Genomic DNA, 27,253 nt, shown 5'->3' with positions numbered 1-27,253 from the left:
CTCTTAAAAAAAAACTTAAAGGAAAAACTTCATGACATTGGATTTGGCAATGATTTCTTGGATATGATACCAAAAACAAAGACAACAAAAGGGAAAATAGATAAATTAGACTTCATCAAAATTAAAAACTTTTGTACATCAAAGGATACTAATATTAGACAGTAAAAAGACAAACCACTGAGTGAGAAAATATTTGCAAATCGTATTATGAGATAAGGGGTTGATATCCAGAATATATAAAGATCTCCAACTCAATAACAAAATTAATAACCTAGTCCAAACATGGGCAAAGGACTTGAAGAGACATTTCTCCAAAGATTTAAAAAAAAAAAGGGGGGGGGGAATTAGCAAATAAAAAGATGTTTAACTACTGATCATTAGGGAAACACATCAAAACCACGGGGTTATCTTTTTCACACTCATCTGGATAGTTGTAAGTCACAAAAACAGAAAACAAGCATTGGCATGAGCATGAAAAAAATGCAACCCTCTTGCAGTGCTTGCTGGTAGGAATAGAAAAAGGTGCAGCCAGAAGAAAAGAGCTTGGTTGCTCTTAAAAATTAAGTCAAACATAGAATTACCATATGGTCCAGCAATTCCACTTCCAGTATCTCAAAGAATTGAAAACAGGGACTCAAAACAGATACCCATACAATACTGCTCACAGCAGCATTATTCACAGTAGCCAAAAGGCACAAATAGCCTACATGTCCCTCAACAGATAAATGGATAAATATTGAAAACACTATGCAAAGTTAAAAAAAAAAACAGGCATAAGAGGACAAATAATGTATGATTCCACTTATATGAAGTACCTAGAATAGGCAAATTCAGAGACCGAGTGGAATGGTGGCTGCCAGGGCAACGGGAGGGTGGGAACAAGAATTTACAGATAGGAATACTGGGTGCAGAGCTTCAGTTCTGCAAGATGAAGTAATGGAAATGGACGAAGGCAATGGTTGTACAACAACATGAATGTATTTGATGCCACCAAACTGTAAATTTTATATTATGTATGTTTTACCAAGGTAAAAATGGGGGGGGGGGAGACGACAAAAGGATGATCTAAATAAATGTCTGTTTTGTTCTGTTCCCCCCCACCCCAGTTATAAATTGTCTGTTTTTAAGTGAGTTTCTATTAATTTTAGCCACTCACTAGTTTTCAAGAGTTTAATGCCTTGAGTTCGTTCATCTTCTTCACCAATTCCATTTTCTTCCATAACATGGTTCTGAATTTCTTCATCCACATCCATGAGGGGTTTCAGTTTGTCTAGAATTCGAGCAGTAAACTCAGGGACCCGAGGGGATGCTGTTGGCGCCGTGTTTGGCAAAGAAACATCTATCATAAATATGTAGGTCAGCACACTGTGAAATGAAATATGTATAATGAGAAGAAATCCCACATTATCAATAAAACTAAGGTTCAAAAGCGATGACCCAAGCAAAATAAATATTTGAATGATGACTCCTGTGAGAGAGTCTCTCGTGCTGTGCCTAGAATTTGGAGGCACTGAGAACCAGTCAAATGCTCACCTCTGGCTTATGAGCTCACTGCTGTCCTGTTTTACATGATGGCCTCCTGTCTAGTGTCCCAAACACAATATATAACACAACTTGAAGAGTACCATGGAATTCAATATAACATAACCAGTACTATGAGACACTAAAATTTAATTTAAAAAAAGAACTCAAGAAGTATACCATACCACAGAGAAAATAATACCTACCTCCCTATTCTTTCCCTAACATTTTTGTAAACCTGGGTGAGTTTGGGTTCCAAGTACTTCAGTAGTCTGTGCAATAGCTCCGGCACTCTCCACTCTTGCTGGGCAAGGCCACCTTGCAGCACATAGAGTCGACTAGAATTAAAGCACAGGACAGTTGTGTTAGAGCCTGTCCCTGCCTTTCCATATGACAGTATAGATTAATGGAGTCTAGACTCTACTTCAAATTGTTTCATTTTCTTACCTAATAAATAATAAAAGGGACAATTCAAAACAGCACCTTTATGAAGATTGTATTACTTTTACTGCATCATTTTCTCTGTATTCTCATTTCCTCTCCACTACTACATAATCAAAAGAAATACTGACTTGAGAATATGAATTGATTTCTAAGCATCAGAATATTCCCCATTAAATAGTAATAGCAACAAATTGTTCTTGTTAACAAGATTACCTAGATTTCCTTCTCTAGTCTACTAATTTTTTCCAGCTCCTTATATCCCACACCAAGAGTACTTTTCCTTGAAAGGATTACTCTGTTCTTTCCTAATAAGAAAGACTGAAAAAGGAGAGGATGTGATGAAGAAGTTAGTGTTGTCATGGCATAAAAAAGCGGCCCCCAAAGAAAAGATCTGACAGCGGAGATGGCTGAATCTAAATTTTGTCTGAATTGCTCAGGTTGCCTCCATTTCTACTTCTTCCCAGCTGGAGAAATAACTCTACTTAGTGTCATAAATTGTACTGAACTGGATCATTCATCTCTCACAAGAAAACAGTTACATCATCTAGCCTTTAGGAGTATAGACAGTTCACTTCCATTTACACATCAAGAGCAAAGCTGTTATCTTTTGTTGCAAAATCTTTTGTTAACCTTGTAAGTTTTCTTTTTATTTACCATGCATCTACAAAGGATCCTCCTTCACCACTCAATGGTGATTCCAACAGTAGCTCAAAGAGCCAATGAAGTTTCCGGGGATCTCTGCTTTCCTGTGTTGAAAACATAAAATAACAATAAAAAGAGGGGTCCTACAATTTTCTATATATACCAGATCCTGTTAGTTTAAAAAATTTTCTTTTTAAGTTTATTTATTTGAGAGAGAGAGAGCGAGAGCGAGCATGTACATGAGCAGGGAAAGGGCAGAAAGAGAGAATCCCAAGCAGGCCCTATACTGTCAGCACGGAGCCTGACGCAGGGTTCAAACCCACGAACTGTGAGATCATGACCTAAGCTGAAACCAGTAGGTGGACGCTTAACCAATGAGCCTCCCAGGCGCCCCTGGATCCTATTATTTTAGCAGTATTATAAATAAATACAAGTATGAGGGGAGAAAATCAAACTAAAACTCATAGGTTAGTCAAATCCAAATATAGCTCATGTTAGAAAGACTAATAGTAAGAAAACTGTTCTTAGCTAAATGGATTGTCTTTAAATCAAAGTTTACAAGCTAGGGACATATTTAGTGTGGAAAGTAACATCTATATAACCTTGTATCATCTGGCTTTTACTATATGTAAGTCACATTTCCAGATATATGATACAATTTGCCATTTAATCTAAGAATGCATTACCATGACAAAGAAGATGTAATTAATAATCACTTAAGAATTATCACTCAAGGTTTATGTGAAAGGCTAAACAGCCATCTTTAATTATGTTAGATGACAAAAACGTGAAGAAAAATTTCAAGACTCAGGAGATATAATGAGATTTCACAGGTTTTAAGAAAGGGCATGAAATAGTTTGAATAGATCAGTTAGACACAAAAAGAAGCAGCACTTACACAGGATGTCGCTATACAAGTTCCCCAGTCATTGTAAGTTTCTACTGTAATGTTGGACAGTGCTGTTCTAAGCAGAGGGCAAAGAAGCTCCCAAAGCTTCTCCACCTACTCAAAACGAAATACATGGAGAAAAGTTAATGACATACTCAGAACATTTCTTTTCAACCATCTTTCCCTACCTAGAAATACACACAGATACATGATCTGATACTTATTTGAATTATTTCTTAGAACACCCACATAATCCAGGAAAAGTAACTTCACCATGTTATCATCATAAATACCCTTGTATAAAAGTGAACTATTCAGAAAAGAGGAGACACCTTTTATGGTTCCTTACAATATCTCATACTACTGAAAAGCTTCCTTTTAAAAATCTTGAGTAACATAGTACACTGGACTGAAACAAAACCTCTTTTTTCTAAGTTTTGTATACTTATCGAGGTCACTTGATTAAGTCCTAATATGAGAAGCAACGACTTTTTAATACAATTCAGTATTAGCCTGAAGTATAATCTTCAAGTTCCAAGTTTTAGATTACTATAAAAAGCCTTTTAAAAGTGCTCTTATACAGAGACTGCAAATACATGTGTATAGATGCTTCTCACAGGTTACTGAGAATACAAATCACCTTGAGATCTTGATAAAATGCAGATTCTGATTCATTAGATCAAGGTGAGACCTGAGATCCTACTTTTCTAACAAGCTCCAGAGTGATGCCCATGCTGCAGGTCCAGGGACTGCACTTTAGTCAAAAGGACCTACATAGGACAAATGGGGAGGGAGGGATTGGGATAAAATTTCCAGTGGTAGCATCAGGCGTTGAGGTGGCGGTGGGAGGGTGGGGAAAGCTGTACCATGAACAACTAATAAGGAAAGGAGATGTGCTCTGGAAAAGAGGTAACTACAAAATGACAGAGACAGGATGACAAGGATATGTATGACATGTTTAAATAAAACTGTTTCATGATATGTGAACAAGAAAAAGGCAATATTACAAATTCCAAAAAGTATGCATAATTAAGTCTGCCAAAACCAGCAGCTGCATCTCTTCCTTGAGGAAATGGTGGCCTGCCTTGTATTTTCGCATTCTGGATATTTTCAATCTAGTCCATCTTGCTAAGAAACTAACCTTAGGGTAGGTGTGTAAAACTAAATCTATCAATTAAAAAGAGAGATACTTAAAAAAAGGATGTCAGACTCAGACTGTAAGACTAAACGAGTGATGCAGATGAGCAAGAAGGCTAAGAGAAAGGATTTTTAAAAAAATGTTTATTTATTACTCTTGAGAGAGAGGAAGTATGTGTGTGCCAATGTGCACTCGCAAGCCGGGGAGAGGCAGAGAGAGAAGGAGAGAATCTGAAGCAGACTACTCCACGCTCTCAGTGCAGAGCCCAATGTGGGCCTGGATCCAACAACCCTGGGATCATGACCTGAGCTGAAATCATGTTGGACACTTAACTGACTGAGCTGCCCAGGAGCCCCTAAGAGAAAGGATTTAATGAGAAGCTAGAGAACGCCTCATGAGGGGAGAAGCCCATGCCCGGCACACATGAGGCAATGCAATAATGTAAGACCAGTATCAGGATCTTCCCATTTCTCAAGAGTAATTGAAATCTTTTTTTTAGGGTTCTTCTCCTAGTGATGGCAAATAATTCAAATTCCAAAAGATAATGAATGTTGCCTTTACACCACTAGTTTGTGATCTACACTCAAAAGCAATATGGAATTTGAACACTTCATATTTTCAGTATTAATACTTACTGTGTTGGGAACTACTACATAAGTGGGTATTATAGCTTTAACAGGGAATGTGCTGCACAAATACATCACCTTTTCAAATGTCCAATGCTTAGAACCTCTGATTAAACCAGCTATAATTTCTGCAACACATCGCTGGGTGCTTTCATGTGAATCTGCAACCAAACGTTCTAAATGGGGCTTCAGAATTGGCAGAAACGCATCATCAAAATTTCTGAATATGCCCTATAAAAACAACAACAACAAAAAGTTCTTCAGTGTTCAAATGACTCCATTATAATGATAATATGCTTGTGTTTATTTACATTACTACTGTGGTTATAAAACCCCAAGTGTTCTTCCCTTTAGAAATGTTTTAACAATCGCTTCTCAGCCTTTTGGCTAAGATCAAGTGTAGAAATGCTTTACCAATGTCTATAAATTAAAATAAAAACTGTTACTTTACATATCACATTAAAATATAATGAATGAAATCAAAATTACTAACCTTTCTGACCTTAAAAGTATCACACACCTCAAAAAACTCAAATGAACATTAAATGCATATAGTCTTGTGGGTTTCTCCTTAGGCTGCTAATTACAAATATTAGAGATAAATATTAAAGGCTTTTCTTAAAAACTCCTAGACTTTAAGCTAAGATCAATATGACTGGGGTAACTTCCAGAGCCATTTTAGATGAAGATGGCAGATGGCCAAACTCAATTGTGACTTTAAAACTTATGAAACAACAAACTGATAGTCACTAAGCTTTATGAAGAAGGATATTAAATAACACATTTACCTTAAAGAGGCAAAAACGGCGAGGATTAAACTTATCTTTTCCTTTTCTGTCTTCTAAAGATAGAAAAGTAATTAACTGTTCAACAAATTTAGGATCAGAAAAATGATCAAATATAATCTGTTCAGCCTATAAAGTTAAAAAAAAACACAAAACAACATTCAGGGTTTAAGATCTATTTAAAAACAGGATTCTGAAACATCAAAATTCAATTGTAAAGTTTTAATTATCAACAGTAGGCTGTTATTTTTGTTGTAGAGTTTTTACTTCTCATAGAGGCTTTCTACAACCAAAATAATATCATCAGCTAGAAATGCTAAATCCGTAATAGTTTACTTTTCCTTCAGACCTTCAAGTTTGAATTCCATAATCAGGCTGCTTGTGAAATGAAGACAGAGCTATTGTGCCTTCTGGTGTATAATTTAGGAAAACCCCCCAAACTATAAACCAGACCCCAACAAATTATTTCCATTATTTATAAAACATCACAAGTTAAAAGGTAAACTTTATTGAATTATAAAATAAAAGCTAGGGGCACCTGCCTGGCTCAGTCAGTAAAGCCTGGGACTCTTGATCTCAGGATCATGAGTTCAAACGTCACATTAAACACAGTGCTTACTTTAAAAAAAAAAAAAAAAAAAAAAAAGCGCTACATCATTAACTTACTTGAGAAACACATTAACTTACAAGTCTTTAACCAACTTTCAAAATGGTGGAGAAATAAGCTTTATGAAAACAAAGGGGTTTCAACTTAAATCTGCAAACATCTAATTACTGAGTATCCAGCATTTATCTGCAATAAAAACTTAAAAGCCAAACAAATAAACAAAAACCCACCTAAAAACCAGGCATTATCTTTGCCCTCAAGAAGCTTCTTACCACAGAACTGATACAAGCAACTTGCAGATAACTATATAAAGCAGTACCCAGGTAAAGTGGAGGTAGTAACATGAGAGTAACCTTTAAATACAAAGACTTTTGCCAATAGGCCCTAACAGAATGGGGAGTACATGTTTACCAGTGTTTACCTAGTGATAGCCTGAAATACACTGAACTCAGTTTGAAAACAAATCAGAAGCCCAAAGTAAGATTCATGTGAACTGGGTAAGTGTTTACACACAGTGAAAATGGAATGCTCACCTCTGTCAAATCTTCCCTGCTTCTGCCCAGCTTAGGCTGCTCTTCCACACCAGCATAAACAACCATATTCCTACACAGTAAGAGTTGATTTTGTAATACATATAGAAAAAATAGTAGAGCTTCATAGAGAGCATTAGAAGGCACTTTTAATGAACTCTAAATCAGATGCTAAGTTTGGCGGTATAAGTACATCGCTAACAATCTTGGCCTTAAAAATCTATCTGGTCACTGTGTGACATTAAGTCCTTGGAGCCAACAATAAGTATTTCTCTGGGCTGGTTCAGGCATATGTAATAGTGATTGGTAAGAATATAATTTAGAGCAGCTATTAACAACTCCTTAGATGCATAAGGGTGGGACTAAGAAGGCTAAGGGTTTCAGTGGAAAGATAAAGAAAAAGGCAGGACTGAGGCATACATAGCATTAGTAGGAGCAAAAGAAAAAGAAGAAGGAAGAAGAAAAAAGAAAGAGATTGTGTGTTTTTGGTGGCATGTACCTCTACCTGCTTTAAGTGCCTCTGAATCTCTCCAAACATCCAAAATGATAAAACAAATTATATCCTAGACAAGCTGTTTAACGATGTACATGGCAAGCTGCCACTTACTGCGGCCAGGTGTAGTATCCCCAGTGAGTTTTTTCCACAAAGCAGCTTGACTCCCATTCTTTTTTGGTTCTCGGTATACTTTTGCTATCATAATGCAACCAATGATTATCAGGCCTATCACCAGCAAGAATTTGGGTAGGTTTAGAATATCCACCTTGAGGAAGAGACAATTACATCTGATAAACTTAAAAATAAAATAAAATGAATAAAAATGCATGCAATAATGATTCTCAACTTTTAATCAATAGTACTAGTGTGACTCTGTCTTCATAACAAGATTATCAAACTTCGCTCAAGGCAAGACCACATATATAGGAGGCATTACTCATTAATGGGATAATTATGGGGGGGGTAGAGGATTAAGTATGATACATACTTCAGCCCTTTTACCAAAATTTAAAGGATTAATTTTGTTAAAACCTTTTAGATTTGAATTATTTTCATGCTTAAAGAGCTCAAAGAATCCCCATATATTCTTCACCCAGATGCCCCAAATTGTAACATTTTACCGTGTGTAGTTTGACATTCTTTCTATACATGCACATTTTTTGGAACCATTAAATATTCATTTACTATGGGACCTACAAACGTGTGTCAAATGAGGATAAAACAAGGTTAGTAGTAGGGAGTGTAATGGAAGTCTTTCCCACATTTAGTAAACACCACTTTACAGTGTTCCCCCAAAAAGATGGTGGTGCATAAATACACTCTCCTCCCAAAGATGGGGTGGGAGAGGACTAAAGACAGCTGTCCGAATGTCACAGAAGCCAGAGGAGTAGAAATGACATCTTTCTTTCCAAAACCAAGTTAATTCATTATTTTTTCTGCGCACCATTCTCATTAGATTACTATTCAGAAAATCTGATAATATAGTAAGGAATAAAGAAAAAAATTAACCTTGCCTCTAATCCTACCACCCACAGAGAAACACTTAACATAGTGATACATTAATGATAATGGTATTTGGTAATTAATGTTATTTTAAGTCTGTGAAACACAGTTTGATAAATAACTAGTATATTGCTTGGTTGGTTAGAAAAATAAGTAGATAACATGTTTGTGGACAGTATGCAAAAGGTACATGTTATTATGAAGATACAGACTCCATCTATTTTTTTAAGGTGTATTTATTTCTTTTTGTAGTAATCTTTACACCCAAGGTGGGGCTCGAACTCATAACCCCAAGATCAAGAGTCATATGTTCTTCCTACTGAGGCAGCCAGGTGCCCGAGAATCCATCTATTTTTTTTTTTTAAAGCTTATTTATTTATTTTGAGAGAGAGAGACAGCATATTAATTACATTTGGTAGTACTTACCCATTTCATAAGGATTGATGGTCAGCTTTTTGTGGGTTCTTTTGAGCTGCTTAAGAATACCAGCCACAGCTGAGATTGCCATCTAGAAAAGAAATAGGTAAGGTACATGTATCAACATTTTAAAATCTCTTGAATAGTTAGCTGCCTGTCTTGATCAAAGCAGAGGCTGGATTCTGCTTCTTTCAAAAGCAGGTAAATGCCTCATCTGTTGACATCCGGCAGCACAGCCATGTGAGTGCTAAATGTGAGTGGGAATGAGTCACTGAACGTTCTTACTTTCACCTGTGCTAGTCTGCCTAGGAAACTTCCATACTTTCTTTGTTAAACCAATATCTGCTCATACTTCAAATCTTAGCCTAGACATTTCTTCTTGAAGGTCTTTCTCTAATGCACCTGGCTGGGTCAGCCCCATTATATACTCCACCTCTAATACTTTGTGAATAAAACCAAAAAGTTGTATACTCAGGTATCTTTCCCTTCCTGTAAGACTTCATACCTGTCATTAATTTTTCAAAATCAGTATTTCTCATGAATCTATAAATTTGTTCCCTACTATATCCCCAGTGTTGAAATGCACATTGCCTGAACATGTCCTCATATATTTGTTGGATAAAAAATTATCATCCCTGGGGCGCCTGTGTGGCTCAGTCGGTTGAATGTCCAACTTCGGCTCAGGTCATGATCTCACGGTTCGTGAGTTCGAGCCCTGCATCAGGCTCTGTGCTGACAGCTCAGAGCCTGGAGCCTGCTTCTGATTCTGTGTCTCCCTCTCTCTCTGTCTCTCTCCCCCTCAGGCTCTGTCTCTTTCTCTCAAAAATAAACGTTAAAAAAAATTTTTTTTTTACATAATTATCATCCCTGAACCAACAATGATAAATTTCAAATCAATACACTTCAAGGCAAAGTGTCTTGGGAAGACTTTAAGAGCTTCAGGTGAGGTAAAAATTCTCAAACCCAAGACTACAGTTACAATAGAGTACCTTTCGGACTACAATCGCATCATGGTTGAGATTCTCAACAAAAAAACGTATGGCACGAAGAGGTAACACTCGGTCATCTCTCAAGAGTAGAGACAGAAGCCCAATGCCTATATGTTCAAATTTCCAAGGCCTAAAAAGAAGAGAGAAAAAAAAAAAAATCACAAAACATATCACTCCTAAAACCATTTTTAAACTGTATTTGAAACATTGCAATTTTAAGTATCCTAAGAATTAAAATAAGTATAGTGATGAACACCACTCCTATCACTAGCCCCAAAGTTCACCTGTTACTTTTCTTTCAATTCATCAATCAGACTGTAATTTTTTCTGATACAGTCATTCACTGCTTTCAGGGAAGAAACCTCCTACAGTATTTAAGGTAAAAGCTTTGAGAACTTAAAAAAAAAAAAAAAGAAGAAGAAGAAATTTTGTAGGCACCTAGGTGGCTCAGTGCATCTGACCCTTGATTTTGCCTCAATCATGATCTCACTGGTTCATGAGTTCAAGCCCGGCATTGGGTTCTGTGCTGACAGCTCAGAGCCTGCTTGGGATTCTGTCTTCCTCTCTCTGCCCCTGCCCCCCTCACAAGCACGTGCTCATTCTAAAATAAATAAACATTAAAAAAAAAAACTGGCAGGTGCCTGGGTGGCTCAGTCCGTTAAGCGTCCAACTTCGGCTCAGGTCATGATCTCATGGTTTCGTGGGTTCGAGCCCTGCATCGAGCTCTGTGCTGACAGCTCAGAGCCTGCAGCTTGCTTTAGATTCTGTGTCTCCCTCTCTGTCTGCTCCTTCCTGCCTTTGCGCACTATGTCTCTCTCTCTCCCTCTCTCTCAAAATTAAACATTAAAAAAAAAAAATTTTGCACTTACAGATTTCTTTGCTCCACACCATCTAATAAAGTGTTTACCAAATTTTCATAGTTCCTTAAAAAAAAAAAATTCAGGTGAGGTATTGTTTTAATACAGCACTAAGACGATCATCAAATAATGTAACATAAATTCAAATTCTAGCCAAATTCACCATTCTCTTACATGCTATCACCAGACTATAAAAGGCGTGGTGAGACTCAAGCCAGAATGAAAGCAGATGGGTGAAGAGAGATGGTGGGAAAAGACCATGAACAGCAGAGAGAAAACAACACAAAGCTCTAGGTACAACTGTTCCCAACAGATATTCAAAAGTAAACCTGTGAGTAGTAATCGATGTTAGAAGTGGTCTACCTATATGGCACTCTAGGTATACACAAGGTAGGCTATAATAGTTTATTCTTACGTAGGCATGTTAGAAAAAAATTAATATGCATAACCATAAGGCAAAGACAAAAATCAAGCTAGAAAGGCTCCCGCTTGAATGCTATCACTGAAGCACTGAACTGCTTGGGTTCCAGAAATCTAAAACCAGTCTTTTGAGATAATTTTAAGATGGTGTTTTCCACTTCTATAGCTAAAAGTAACACAGGGACCTTCACAATAATTATTTCCTAACAGTTTGTATTTTTTTAGAATCAATGTGTAAATTTCATGAGGTATTCATGGTGCATCTATATTTCAGAAATACTTAAAACCAGCTGTCTTTAATGCCATCTATCTGGATAAAATGGGTATTCATAATTACCTCAGGGCATCAGCATTCTTCTCTTGTTGGCGTTTAAGTCCTTCTTTTATTTCTTCTGAACTAAGCATTATCTGGTTGGAAGAGGGGTTTTTTGATTGTTGAAGTAATTCTGCTATTTCAACACAGGACTTCGGGATCTTACAAAAAAGAAAAGCGAGGGGGAAAAGTGAGGTACTGATACATGCTACAACATGGACAAATCTTGACAACGTTATGCTCAGAGAGAGAAGCCAGATACGAAAGGCCACCTATCGTATGATTCCATTTCCATATAAATGATCTCCAGGGACTCCATATTAGTGATCTCCAGGGACTAGGAATGCTGGGGGAAGAGCAGTGACTGCTCCTGGGTACAGGGTTTCTTTCTGAGTGATGACAGTGTTCTGAAATGAGAGTAGTGATGGTTGCAGAGCCCTGAGAATATACTATTGTGAATATACAGTATGCTATTGTGTTAAGTTAAAACGGTATATTTTTTGTTATGTAAATTATGTATTAAAAAAAAAAAAACCCAAAACTTTTTTTAAAGAAAGCATAAGCTGGGGAGCCTAGCTGGCTTAACCAGTAGAGCACACAACTCTTGATCTCAGTGTTTTGAGTTTGAGCCCACGCTGGGTGCAGAGATTACTTAAAAAAATAAAATCGTAAAAAAAAAAAAAAAAAACCACATAATCTAATGACAGCTGCAAATAACAAGACTATGTTTTACAGAAAAGGAATATGTTTAGAGCAGTGGTTTTCAAACCAAAGGATGGATGTCAAACACAATTACTTTAGAGAAGAAGGCAATTCATCTGCACTCACACCACTTTTATCCACCCTCAGTTATGATGGGTGTATACATATGCACCTGCTATATCTCTCCATATGAGCACCACTGAAATTGATAGCCTTCCTCATGTGTCAAATCATCCAATTTTAATATTCATCACTATAAATGATGAACCCTCTGATCAAACTTATGTGACTTTGACTATTAAGAGTGACCTTCTAAAATATAATCAACTCTGAAAAAACGAGCCCATGCATATACAAAGAATAATGGTAAATGCAACAGTGTAATAACCTTTTGTTGCCTCTTGGAAGAAAAACCTCCTACCTATCTCCTGGCCAGGCTCCAAATTCACACTCCACCCTGCTACCTACCATAATGATTACTGAGTACAAAAAGGAAACAGAAAGCAAATGTTAATCTGAATTAAAAAAATGGTTTTTGCTTACTGAGAAGTCCAAGCCAATTGTTTCATATTGCCGATGAATCTTTTCTGCAAGATCATCAAATAGTCTCACTATTGATGGTTTTTCCAGGGACATCGCTTTGCTAAGCCCAGAAGAAACAATTGCTGGCCACGTCTGTACAATACAGTCCCAATCATGAAGGTTTGCCAAACATACACCACTGTGATTTCCAAGGAGACAATACAAGGCACCCTGCAGGAAAAAATAATTAACATGGGAAGTAAGAGCACCGTTTAGCTGTAGCCAATTCATCTATGAGTTGTTTTTAAATTTACTACTATTTAAGTGTCTGATACTGGTTGGTAAAATAGGTTCACACACTTAACATGTTACTTTTAGAAACCTGAACTTGACCTTTAATTCGCATTCAGTAATATTTTCCCTAAATCATCTACTAGAGGATTAGCTCAAAGAATAGCTATTAGTAAGATAACACAGAAATGTAAAGCTGTTGTTTTTAAAGATAGAGCTTCCGTTCCAATTCTCTTCTACTACAATTATATCACGGAGCCCATAAAATATGCCACTCTTAGCATTTTAGGGCATGTCTGGAATAATTTCTAAAATCTGGTTGTGATGTATTTTAAGTATATAAAAACTAGGTTACTTTATTATACTGTGTACTTTTTACTCATAGACGCTGAATTAATCAGAATGATTCTGATGACACGGGGTACCCTTTTCAAAGATACACCATTTTCATGAAAAGAGCTATTATGTTATTTTCTGAACATTCATCCTAACTCCATTCTGATCTGGCTTATTACCTACCATGTGCTCTACTCCTCTTTACAGGTTCTCATAGGTCACTGGTAATTTCGTTTTACTGACCTAATAGACATTTTTCACTTTTGGTCTTACTTGATCTACCTGATTTTGTCCCTTTAAGCTGCTCCCAACATGGTGGACAATGTACCACTCTACGAGTTAGACATTCCACAGTACTCCTGAATGCTACATCTACATCAGAGGTCAGCAAACTTTTTCTCTAAAGGGTTAACAGTAAATAGTTGGCCATATGGTCTCTGTCACAACTATGCCATTGTAGTGTGAAAGCAGCCACAGACATGACATGACATGACTGTGTTCCAATGCAACTTTACTTATCAAAGCAACCAACTGAGCCCAAGCTATGGTTTGTTGACTGGTATTATAAGCCAACATCAAGGAACACGTAAAGTTGTTATCTTAACTCCCTCCGGAAAGCAAATGATCTGCTGAGTCTCTCTTCTCTCAGGGAAAGATCTCCCCGTGGCTTCTGTAACCTCTCGCTTCTTAGTATCTTTCCCTCCTTGGTTACCTCTTCTTCTTGGGGTTCTAATGGAGTTTTCTCAATACTTGTTACCCTGGTCCTCTTCTCTTCTCACTCTCCTCCTTGGCTCTCTTACCCGTGCCCAAAGGTTTCACTGTCATCAACACATGCTGAAATGGTGTGTTGTGGAGAAATGAGGTCTGCCTGCCTATTTGATAATGACTCTTAGTTTACAGGAAACACTTCAAATATAACTTGTTCAAACAAATTCATCATCTAGTCTTCCTGTTCTCTCTCTGATGACCCAATAACCAGCTGTACAATTTAGAACCTGTATAATTATGATACCTCCTTTCAGTTCACTACCTTCATATTCAACCACCAAGTCTTATCAATTCTCTCTCCTAAATCATGTTCAATCAACCTACTTCTTACAGTATAAGCAATCATTATATTTCATCTATACTCTATTGTACTCCTGTGGGATATACTATTTTCTTTATCTTATGTCGTTCCCTTCCCCCTCTGCTCCAATCATACGAGCTTTGACTCAGTTACTCAAACTCACTATGTTTCTTCTGGTCTCAGGCCTTCCAACACGCTGGTCTCATTACCCTACACCTTTTGGTCTTTCACCTGCCTCTCCTACAGGCCAGCCAGGCTATTTACCACTGGTGCTCAACTCAAATAGCAGCCTGCATTTTCTCCACCGTAACAACAATCATAACATAGACCGTAACAACAATCATAACATAGGTAAGTCAACTATTAGGGAGAAAAAACAACTGTATATTTAAAGGTGAAGGGTATGGATGTCTTCAATTTACTTTGACATAAAAAAAAGGATGGATATAGAGACAGATATGTGATAAGGCAAACACAGCAAAATGTTAAATACAGAATCTGAGTGGTGGATATATGGATGTTTACTGTATAATTCTTTCAACTTTCTGTATATCTGAAAATTTTCAGGATAAAGTAAAACAGAAAACCTTATACCTTGAATTGCTGTTGTGTGACATCTTGTCTATCGGGCCGTAAGAACTCCAAAACCAAGGGAATGATATCTCTACAACAGAAGTTATATGCGCCCAAGGCAGCAAAAAACGTTTGCTGAGCCTTATTTCTGACCTGAAGAAAGTACAGAGGATGTTTATTAAATGGTAGACAAACTACAAAATGTTTCTAAATGAATTATCAAAAATAACTTAAATATTGGTGTAGTAACAGAAAAATACATCCAAGCACATACCTTAGCAAAAACAAGTAAAGGACTATCTTTTTACTAAAAGGAATGCATATTACCACCAACCACATCCATGGTTTAGGTTACACAGGTTCAGATATTTTTGATAAAGGAGACTGAATAGAGCTGATATGTGCTTATTCCTTAACATAATCAGCAGACTAGTCAACTTTCTCTTCTGACTTACTTTTGATGAGAAGAGTTAAGATTTTCTCTCCTGTCTACACAGAGAAACATAAAGACTTTCTTGAACCCAAACAGAAGATTCAGTATAAGTTTATAACCCACAAACCAAATAGTAACAAATAATAACTATAGTAAAAGTGACACAATGTACATATTTCAAACTCTTTTAAACATTACTTGAGGTACAATCTTTGAGTTAGAGACTAGTTTCCTAATTTATATTATTTTATAAAGACAGAGTAATTAGCTGTTCATGAATTTTGGTTTTTCCAGTTGTCTCTGCTTAGAGATAATCTCTTGGTCCTATGCTACCTGAAAGGATGGACCCCATAATTCAGATGGCAGCAGGCTGCTGAAACCCAAGCATAACACCTAGGAGGAATTATACCACCTTCCCAGACTGGCCTTCATCATGTGATCTGATTAAGTGGGAGCAACATTACACAATCTACTAACTTTACATTTTTAAAGAAATTTGAGAATCAATAACAAACCGTAAAAATCAACATTATTTTAAAAAGACTACTAAAATTAGCTTGAGAATATTTGCAATTTGAAAGGTGTTTTCTATGCCAATAAATTACTTAAACCTCCTTGGATTTGAAATGAGGATATTCAGATTGCCCTGTAATAAAATGGGAGGGGGAGGTCGAGTTGACTGGCTTTACCTGACTGTATGAACTTGTAGATAAACGAAGTAGATCTCTGATCATATCTTGATGTATCCTTTTATATTCACAACCCTCAACAGTCAGTGTTCGTAGCTATGAAAATTAAACAGTGTAAAATCAAACCCCAAAGTTTTTTACTAAAAAGTAAAAAGTTCATTTAACTATGAAGTAACACAAATAATGTCATTCATCTGGAAAACTGTCATTTAAAAAAGTCGTCATGATTTTAAAGAGATTTACCTCATGCTGCAACATTACTCTGTCAATCAACAGTGCTCTGATATGTTGTTTTTTCCCATGGAGCTAAAAAACAAAGTAGAAGACACTTCAACATTGTCTGGAAGTTCCACACCAGTGGCTTCCCCTGAATCCTTTATAGAAAAATTAGTGCAGTAAAGGTCCATGGTGGCTGGTGGGTAATAGAGGAATTTCATTTATTCTAAGTGATCAGGCTTATATTCAAAGATACTATTTCAGTTAATTTTATGGCTAATAGGAGAAATATTACCCCGCCCCCCACCCCTTTTGAAGAAATATCCCCTTTAAATGGGTCATCCAACACTGTGTTTTTCTCTGGTAGTTTATTAACGGATCCATGCATGGGAAAGGAACTAAGCTGGTCCTTATTCAGTCAAATACTGAAAAGTATAAAATCAGACTACTAAGAAAATTGCTTGACCCTGTTACATTTATACATAGCCTTTCCAGGTTAATTGTGTATGTTTACTACAGAAATTAGTATCTGTTATTTTTCTACGAATTATCTTTTATGTTCTCCCCTACCACCCTACCTTCCACCTGCTCACTAACAGCAAATGGCTGGAACTCAAAGATTGCTCCTCTTTCATACCTTCTTCTCACTAGTCATTAAGTCCCCACAATTTCTTCTTTTTCAAAACACCTTATTTGCATCCCAATGCCACTGACTTGATTCAGGTTGTGTTTTTCCATCTGGACTGTTTATAATAGTTTAACTGTCCTGCCTGCTTACAGTCTTAATTTCCTATTGCTTATTTTTCACAGTGATGACAGAGCTTTTCAAAGTTCATTGAATTCATTTTAATTTTGATTGATCAAAGACTGGTCTTTCCAATATTCAAATCAGATCTACCTGAGAAATTTTAATGACTCCCCCAATGCTGAATATAAAACTGAAGCACTTTCTTGGGATGAAACTATAAACGACCTTGTTACATCATGCCATTCTGTTCACTAGCCACTGTTCTCCAAAGCATGCCATGTTTGTTTGTTTCCCTGCCCTATTTTTTTTTAATTTTTTTAACATTTATTTATTTTTGAGACAGAGAGAGACAGAGCATGACCGGGGGAGGGTCAGAGAGAGAGGGAGACACAGAATCCGAAACAGGCTCCAGGCTCTGAGCGGTCAGCACAGAGCCTGACGCGGGGCTTGAACTCACGGACGGGACCGTGAGATCATGACCTGAGCCGAAGTTGGACGTTCAACCGACTGAGCCACCCAGGCGCCCCTCCCTGCCCTATTTTACATGCCATTCCTTCCAATAATGTACATAGCGACCTTTGCCTAAGTAACACATTCCTACAACCTTTTTAGACTCAAATTCAATAAAAGTCTCCCACAGAAGAACACTGCTGTCAACGTCAAAGGGCTGGCTTAAGTATTCTTTCTTCCAAATTCTCGAAAAGCTTGTACTGAGGTCTGGAGTGCAAAAATAACATAAGACATATTTTTCTGAGATCTCCATAAAGTGAGATGCTTTAAATTCATGCCTGTGGACAATTCCTCCTATCTTTTATTCCCTCAAGTTGTTACACAGCAGCCTGCCCAGTTATCACACTCCAAATACCCAATAAGAGTTCAGAGACTCATGGAAATTCACAGAAGAGTTTATATCAGGAAAACACTTTTCTACAATCCTTCTGATTATACCACGATACAATATTTGAAAATCTACTATTTTTACGCATAGGGAAACTTCATCCGCATGTTGAGCAATCGCTAGATCAAGTGGCTACATCAATATTATACACATTTTAAAAAATTAATTCAGAGTTTGTAGGTGAGAATACTGACCCGATTTTCCATTGATTTCTTTACTAGGTTAAAGCTTTTCCAACGAGAGTCAAATTCATGCTTGTGAGATCCTTGGAACTGCAAAAGGTCTCCAATAACCTGTGTCAAAGAATTTTAAATTTTACATTTACAAGTGATCATGTCAAATCTAGTCACATTAATAATCATGCACCTACTAAAGGATAACTGTACCTTTATGATAAGAAACAAAGACTTGGTATCATCCTCTGAATTGTTAAGTATGTGGTCTATAATAAAAGAAGAAGGATTTTGTTTAAAATATTTGGAATTACTACAAGAATACTGATATATCAGTTAGGAATCTATTAGTTAAGAAAAAAAATACTACCTTATATTCTCTTTAGAATTTAAATAAAGTAAAAGCACATATGCTACAAAATGCCTAAATATTTATTAGTAAAAATAAGTTAAAAGCATACATGTACTTACTGAGAAGTTTCCTTATGACCCTAGCAATTGCTTCTCGGTGGTTCTCTCTGGATAGATCTATTTTTTAGAAAATGAGACAAGGCATTTTAGACACACCGAATGCTCCCCAGAATGTTGAAGCTTCTATCAAGTTTATGTCAAGAATAAATAATGTATCAAGGAAAAAAACCAAATGGGTCTGCCTTTTATCACAGTTGGATTAGTGTCTAGGCATGATCCAGAGTAACTTTTAAAACCTTCACATTTACAAAGACCTGCTTATAAAACTTTATTGGGCAGTAAAGGAGGAGGGAGAAAAAAACCAATTTGCCAATATTTCAAAGGCTCTAGACACTAAGTAGTGATGATCATAAATGCGTAGGGTTCTCTAATTGGTTAGGGGTAACCCAAATCAAGCAAACAAAAATTACACCTTAGCAATTAATTCCACTGTTAATCCAGCAATAAGGAAATGTGCTAAATTTCTATTAATGTTAGATTCAGAACATTAAATTAACACGTTTTACATACTTATATGAAATTTAATTCACTATGACAGGAAGACACAAAGATCATTAGAATAAAGGTTGTACTATTCCTACATTCACATCAAATATAAAGTATCAGTTCTAAATCAATTCTCAACATAAATGCACATGACTAGATATGAAAAACTGCCTTTGCACACAGAAAGCATCCAAATATTGGGGAGCCTGGGTGGCTCAGTCAGTTAAGCATTCAACTCTTGACTTTGGCTCAGGTCATAATCTCATGGTTCACGGGATTGAGCCCTGTGTTGGGCTCTGTCCTGACAGCACAGAACCTGGTTGGGATTCTTTCTCCCTCTCCCTCTGGCCCTTCCCCACTCCCTCTCACAAATAAATAAGAAAGCATCCAAACGTTTATCTTTTATTGACTTTTCTTGTATAAATAAATTTCCAGTTTCTCTAGGAAAAGCAAAGACAGTTATTATAGTTAACTAATATTCATTTTATATGGAAAAGAGACTAGGAAAATCCTAACTACAAATTATTCCATGTTAATTATTATAGAGTAACTGACCAAAATTCTCCCCATAAAATTTATTCAGATCAGAATTTACATACCGTATTCAAGTCCAGTATACAACTTTGTCTCTTCCAAGGACACCATACTTGGTACCCTGTATAAAAACAAGAGTGCTTGCATTTATTAATAATACCAATAAGAAGGATGAAAGGGAAAAGTGTCATTGCTAGAATGTTTAAATCAAAACAAAGATGATGCTTTTTTAATAAACACATTTCTCATCTTCAATACTTCAACTCTTTACTCTATCCTTCTGAAGATTAATGCTATCTGTTTCAGTAAGGACAATATTAATTCATCTTAAAGAAAATGTTAATTAAATTAATGACTTTATGGGGGAAAATTCACCACCCAAATAAACATAACAATATTTAATATTCAAGTGTAAAAGCTTAAATCTGATGATAAACATTTATACATTTATCCAAAGAAAAGTAGGCTTTATAATGGTATAATAAAGGTTAAAACTAGACACCAAAAACTCAAGTTTTACTAAAGAATATACAGCTGACAAGCTTCTTTAAATAATCATTACCCTTCCCCTTAAAACTACCCACACTGATCTCTCCTAACACCTGCAGTAAAATGCCACTACTTCTTTTGAAAAACGATCAGATATAAAAACACTGTGTTTCCTAAATAAAGACCTGCCACAAAGAATTATGTTACCAGAACCAGACCTAGCTACTTAAACTCATCAAACAATTAAAAGCCACTGTTAAGGTATGTAAGAACAGATTTTACTAGGGAATATAAATCTTTATATCTGAAATCTAAATTTTCTTCAATGAAAAATATTTTCAACATTTTATTTCAAAATACGTATCAATTCAATGACTTTTTATAAACAAAAAGATAATACTTTCTAAGAGGAAGAGCATAGGCACAAATGCCAAGGGAACATGGGGTAAGCATATCCAACACAAAGCTAATTAGTAATAAACAGAAATCTTATAGTGATTACTCCTCAATCATGAACTACACATCACTTGTCATGAAGGAAAAACTAATCTTAAATCAACATACCCCTGTCTATATTGTATTTTTTTAAACTTGAATTAAGCAAGTTATCTCTATCTTAATATTTGGTAGTTATGAATTCTGGGATTTGTCTAAGTGGGCAATAATATTAAGATTAATAAACTGCTAATTATTTTACTATGTTCCTCACTAGCAATACTGTTTGTGTTTCAAATCAAGCCTAATAAATCACGATGATATACTTTTTAAATTTGTCTTTTATTTTTTTTAACGTTTATTTTTGAGAGAGGGGGAGAGAGTGTGCACTAGCGCAAGTGGGGAAGCAGAGGGAGAGAATTTTCAGCAGGCTCCACACTGTCGGCGCAGAGAGCAGTGTGGGGCTTGTACTCACGAACCATGAAATCGTGACCTGAACCAATATCAGGGTCAGACGCTCAACTGAGTGAGCCACCCAGGCACCCCATAATGGTTATATCTTATAACATAAAATACGAATTTGCTTTTCAGAGACTCAAGTTCAAATTCAGATTCATAAAATTTGTGTTTTCATCCTATAAAGCTTCAACCTTTGGCAACATCTTGCAAACTGGAACATTCTGTAAAATTGTGTATGATATTATAAATAATATATATGTATCCAAAATCCAGACAGTTAAAACTAAAATCAGATTCCTTTACAATGAAGGAGTCCAACATCTCTACTGAAATTAGATTTCACCACCAAAGAGAAAAAGACTGTGCTCAGGCAACAAGCATAAAACATAAGACCATCCCCCACCCCCCCATCCTTCCTTTCCTGTTACAGCACAGGAAATGTTTGCCATAAGCAATCACATGAGAGCTGATGTCTCCTCACTGCTGCTATATAAACATCAGTAGCTTTGTAAAGTAAGAATGCTCTTGTACCTTACCTGTCTGTACCTAATACCAAATAATATTGAACCAAGCATGCATTTTAACTAGTCATAAAATTCTTCTTACAAATAACATAAAAAAGCAATAACCCTAACTATCAAACAAACAAACTAACAAACAAAAAAAGACTATCAGTTGGGAATTTGCAATGTTTTGCTTGTATGCATTTCTGACTCTAGTAACGGCAGTATAATCACATTCAAAAACAAGTCTCATGTAAGAGCCCTGATGCTAACCTTTAAAATTCCTGTGTCATTCTGAACTGTTACCCTACTAGAAAATCTGAAGAAATATTATCACTGATTACAAGTGTTTTAAAATATCTCAACCTGTATGGAATTTTGAAATATTAAGAAGTACATTTAAATAAAATCAGCTTAGGCTTTTACTTTTGAAACCTGAATTAAAACACATCTTTCCTATCTTAAGTGTACAAAAGGCATCTGGTCAGACATGTATTTCAGCTTTATTTGTTCTGATCCATCACAAATTCCTTTTACCTTTCTTTACCTAAGATTCTGTTTTAATAGATCTCTTCTTCTCTAACAAATTAATTAAACTCTGATTGGATTGACAGGTTTTACACTAAATGTTTCTCAGAAGTGTAAATACATATTTATACAAAATATTTCCTCTGGTCTTTAGAAGAATAATTACCTAAAAGAAATCTCTATCCACTACCCAAGTAATACTGTGATTGTATCTTTTTGTGGCCACACTAAGTATATATGTACTGCCCTGTACTTTGACACTGAAAACTGCTCTTGCCATTTTTAGTTACTTACACAATCTTAGAGGAGGAGCATATTTAAAGTGACAATAGCACTTACAGATGTGCGTTCTGATTTAAAGCTATAGTAGCAATATGTATAATTTAAATCAAATACCATCACTACCCCAACCCACATGAAATTCATTCTTTTCTTCTTGGTGCATGTTACAAACAATCATAATTTGACTTCAAGAACCAAATAAAAGTCTGACAAAAATTCCAACACAACATATTATAAATAATACCATTTACACAACAATAATAAAGTTAAATCAGCTTCAAAGCACTAGACAGCACAAGGTCACCACCTCATTTATAAGAAAATGCGTTCAATATTTGTGCCACTAAAAAAGAAAAAAAAAAAAAAAAAAACCTAGAAATTTTCAACAGCCATGTTATTTGTACCACTAGATGGCAATCTTCTCCAGATCGGATTAGAGTAGAACTATGAAAACAATCACTGGTGGGAGAGAGGGTGGTGAAAAAGGAAGAAATGACTAATAAAAGAAAAACAAAATATACAATGCTTATCAGATATGCAAACGAAGGCTAGGTGAACTGTCATGAAACAAGTACAAACAATAATTTTTTTCTGTAGGTGAAAGAACAGCCTACTCTTCCCAACAATCCCCCCCATCATGAAAGCAAACATAAAAAGTATAAAAACCAAGCCACTAATACACAAAGATTTTTTTTCCCTTTCAAGTTTACATGTGTTTCACAAGAAACAATTGGCCTATTTCTGTGTTCTGTTGTCCATTTCAGTCCTAGGCATCAGTAATAGCTATGAACACAAATGAAAAGCTGGCTCTTACTCTACCATGGGAATTAAAGGTTGCTAGGTTTAAAATTAACTCTGAGCAAAAGAGCTATTTCCACGTCTGACACACAAGCTTTTAAAAATCAATGAAAACAGTCAGAAGGTGAAATAAGGAGAAAACAGGGTTACTCACCGTGGAGTAGTAACTGTTTCCTTTCCTGTGTGCAGCTCCCCCAGCAGAGCTGGGTAGTTTCCTGGAGGTGCCAAGAGAGGTTAGCTAGCCCTGCCCCTCATCGCAGAACAACACATCCTTTCACATATTAATGAAATGGTCTCAACTTAAATATGAAGTTTTCTTTGACTGAAAAGTTAGTAAAAGCTGAGATCCTAAGAATGGTTTAACTAAGAATGACTTAACAGATCTATCAGAGGAAAGGGGGCACAAAGTAAAGAAGAAATATCTCAGATGAAAAATGGTGACTCCTCTACCTTGAGTAACCCTGTTTTTATAGATGTTAGTTTTTTGCATCCTGTGATAGCTGGTTAGACCTAAAAGATTATAAAGAGTGGACTGCAAAAGGAGAAATTAATGACGATTTGAGGATTAAAGGCAAATGTCCAACATTCCTGTGTGACCCTCAAAGATATAATCCAACTTCCACATCTATAAAGGTAGAACTAGGAGTATAAACTATACCACACATATTTCTATTAAGTCATTAACTAAAGGTTCCAACAGCAAAATAGAGAGGTTCCATATGAAGATTAATTCAGCAACCTTGGTACCTAACAAAACTGCCCAAAATTCAAATTGCTCTAAAGAAATTTACCCTTCATTACTCTCAAGGGACCTTTTACCCATCCTTTGAAACAGTAAAATTTATAATAAATACAAGATATTTAGTAACCCTACACTGCCAAAGGCCAAAAAGTACGATGAAGATACCATTAGGTATATCATTTACTTTATACCTAGGACAATCAAGTCACCTAAGATTTTATGTTTTGTCAGTCTCTAATACAATGCACAGAAAACTGGTTTTCACATCTAGCAGGCATTTACCTGAACAATGGGATTCTAAGACTATGCCATGTATTCTATCAGGAACTAAGATCAGGAAAACTCAGAACTGAACCAAGTTCCCAGTTTCTCATTATTGCAATTTTCTAGAAGACAAATACTACTAGTCCACGTGCAAACCTAATTTAATAATGAAAGATCTGATGAAAAAAATTAAGTAGCCGGACCGTTTTACCTAACTGAGTTTTATATAAGAAAAATATAAGATTAATTTTAAAGAAAGAATTGGGTTGGTAGGTGCTTCCAAAAACTGGTCTGGTATTTCAGAAAATACACCATGTCCCACAATACCACAGCCAAAGTGTTTGTTATTAACAAGAGTGATTTCCTCAGGCATCTTAGGCATCTAACTAATTCATCACAATTATACCTTTCCTTTTCTCCCCTACCTGGTATTTGACTCTGTTTCTTATAGAGACTTGCTGCTATAATCTCCAAGAATTATGCTACAGATATTCTTCCTTCACACTAGGCAGTGTGGTTTATTATCACAAAACAATGGCATCATCAACTGAAATTATTTGACTAGTTTTTTCTTTTTTTTTTTTAAAAGTTTTATTTATTTAAGTAATTTCTACACCCAACATGGGGCTCACACTTATGACCCTGAGATCAAGAGTCAGCATGTTCCTCTGACTGAGCTAGCCAGGCACTCTGATTAGTTTTTTCAAATCAATTTACATTTAAGAAATCTTAACAATTACAGACCTATATTAGAATAAGAATTTTTTAAATTTATAAAGCTAACTTTATGATACTTCAGTGACAACTAATTTGCTACGTGCAAAAAAAGTTGGAATGTTAAAGAAAATAAATGTAAAAAGTCCTATGCTGTCAAAATAAATTAAAATTTCAGATGAAGGAGACACCAGATAGAAATTGGTTTTAAAGGGAAGGATTCTGTTAAGAATTATTTAAAAGCCTTTATAAGACTTTATAAACCCCCTCTTCTGGCAATTCAAAGGCCAAGGGCTGCTCATTAATCTTTGACTCTACTTTGTATAATCATTATCCCTGCCTACATGTATGTAACTATTACATATATATATAAAGGGCCCTAAAAATGTATATCACTCAATGATTAAAACAAATTGTTTCGTTCTGTATTTTATTTCATTAAGTATTATTAAATATACCAGAAAACATTTCGTATTTATACTAAATATAAATTTTTTATTACTTCATTATCTTTTAGGGTATTAAAATTTCACTCTGAAAGTGAAAATTCTGAAACACAAAACTTTCCAGTTTAATTATCTTTCCTTCTCAATTTTTCTGGGAAAAACCTATAAAGATGCTCAAGATCCATTTTAAGGCTTATCATGTCTAATAATATAGGCAAACAGTCTACTTATTTCTATTCCATGGCATTCATAAAATGTTAACAACATGGTATTCTTCTCTTTATTGAAAATGCATTTCATTATATACAAACCTAATTGGTTTTATCATAACCAAAATATGGAACTTCTGTCCTGATGTGCACTTAGTTCAAAGGATAAAGACCTTCCTCTGATTCCCTATCACAGTGCACATGGCACATGTGCATACTGATATGAACTGCAGAGAAACCTGTCAGTCTCCTGACTGGACCCTTCAGCAGTGCATCCTCAGGATAACTCAATACTAAAAATCTGCTAATCATATACACAGAAGATACATGCTTTTGCTCTTAGATAAATTATTGGATTAAACTACCATATTTCTCAAAGTCAACATGTTATAGAAGAACTCAATTTACTGATGTAATAAATCTGTTATATATGAAGTAGGTTTTTAGCATGCCATAAGAGTTAAATTCTTACTATATTACATACTGCTAAGATCATCAGGAAAAGCAAAACCATTTCCATAGGTCTCTCATTTTTAAATACTGTTTAAAATCAATCTCTCTTAACAAAAATGAATTTTGGTAAAACTGCCCTCAGATCAAAATATAATACTGATGAAAACCAAAAGTGCTTTAAAAGAACTCAGCAAATTCCTAGACAAACTTAAAACACATTTCCTTACCTGAGATGACCCTACTTCTCCCTCTTAAGTCTAATTAGCAATCTAAAGTTCAATGCCTGGGAACAGTTTTTAAAGGAAATTAAATGGGAATCATGAGAAAGCAGGACTCCAAGCAATGATTATACAAAATATGTGAAACACAAGCAAGCCATGTTTTAAAACCACTCCTTGAAGTGTTTAAGAATTTTGTTGCAAATCAACAAATTCCTCCCTTTGTGTTTTTTGAGGGGCAGGGGTTACTTACTTGTTTTTATGGGATTTTCATGAACTTGCTCAGCAAGGAGATGTTGATGTTGAGAGAAAATGATCTAAGGCAGTATAATGAAACTAGATCTGAAACTAGCATCTATCTACTTAATAACTGAGCTAGAGTTAGATATTGCTGATTTCATTTAAACTCAATTTTTTCAACTTAAATGGTTGCACTAACAATGGACTAAATAAAGACATTCATTCACAATAGTTATAGTCTGAAAAGCACTTAAAATCAGAAAAGCAACTTAGTAGAATTTAAAAGCTCAAAATAACATTCAACAAATTTTTATGTAAAAACACGCAGATTTTTCCAGTAAAATCCTTAATGAACAGTGATTGCTGACCAAAAAAAGGAATTTTTTTTTTTTAAAGAGCATTTTATCTTAACTCAGAAACTACAGGATGAACTTAGTATCAATATTTTTAAACCGATTAACAATGAAAATTATCCTACACTGGTATCACATGAAAAACTGAATAAAGCCTTAAAGTTTATAGACCTAAATTCTGCCTCAGGTATTTCTGGCCTAACAATGACAAAACGGTTCAAGTGATACAGAAACAACAACAATAACAAAACCAGTGACTTGTTATTTGACTAAGACTTAAAATCATGCCAAATGGCAAAACAG

At 35.5% G+C, this 27,253-nt stretch overlaps 1 protein-coding gene across 2 annotated transcripts in view; it reads right to left on the bottom strand.

Moving 5' to 3' along the window:
* PSME4 (proteasome activator subunit 4) overlaps positions 1–27,253 on the bottom strand; it is a 103,734-nt gene that overhangs the window by 19,583 nt on the left and 56,898 nt on the right. For both annotated transcript variants that reach the window (XM_086701107.1, XM_086701108.1), the window contains exons 21-40: positions 19,883–19,938; positions 18,798–18,854; positions 18,540–18,595; positions 18,348–18,446; positions 16,535–16,597; positions 16,292–16,387; positions 15,191–15,322; positions 12,922–13,131; positions 11,701–11,837; positions 10,956–11,009; positions 10,087–10,216; positions 9,107–9,188; positions 7,790–7,943; positions 7,186–7,255; positions 6,049–6,174; positions 5,339–5,491; positions 3,506–3,610; positions 2,620–2,711; positions 1,728–1,859; positions 1,157–1,365 (exon numbers count right to left, since the gene is read on the bottom strand). In XM_086701107.1, coding sequence (XP_086557233.1) covers positions 1,157–1,365; positions 1,728–1,859; positions 2,620–2,711; positions 3,506–3,610; positions 5,339–5,491; positions 6,049–6,174; positions 7,186–7,255; positions 7,790–7,943; positions 9,107–9,188; positions 10,087–10,216; positions 10,956–11,009; positions 11,701–11,837; positions 12,922–13,131; positions 15,191–15,322; positions 16,292–16,387; positions 16,535–16,597; positions 18,348–18,446; positions 18,540–18,595; positions 18,798–18,854; positions 19,883–19,938 — 2,213 coding nt within the window. The remainder of the gene's footprint in view (positions 1–1,156; positions 1,366–1,727; positions 1,860–2,619; positions 2,712–3,505; positions 3,611–5,338; positions 5,492–6,048; positions 6,175–7,185; positions 7,256–7,789; positions 7,944–9,106; positions 9,189–10,086; positions 10,217–10,955; positions 11,010–11,700; positions 11,838–12,921; positions 13,132–15,190; positions 15,323–16,291; positions 16,388–16,534; positions 16,598–18,347; positions 18,447–18,539; positions 18,596–18,797; positions 18,855–19,882; positions 19,939–27,253) is intronic.

This window comes from Puma concolor, chromosome A3 (assembly GCF_028749965.1).
Source record: "Puma concolor isolate L17-30 chromosome A3, mPumCon1.1.hap2, whole genome shotgun sequence".
Classification (NCBI taxonomy): Eukaryota; Metazoa; Chordata; class Mammalia; order Carnivora; family Felidae; genus Puma; species Puma concolor.
The sequence above is the reverse complement of the archived record's forward strand: the minus strand, read 5'-3'. Positions and strand labels throughout refer to the sequence as shown.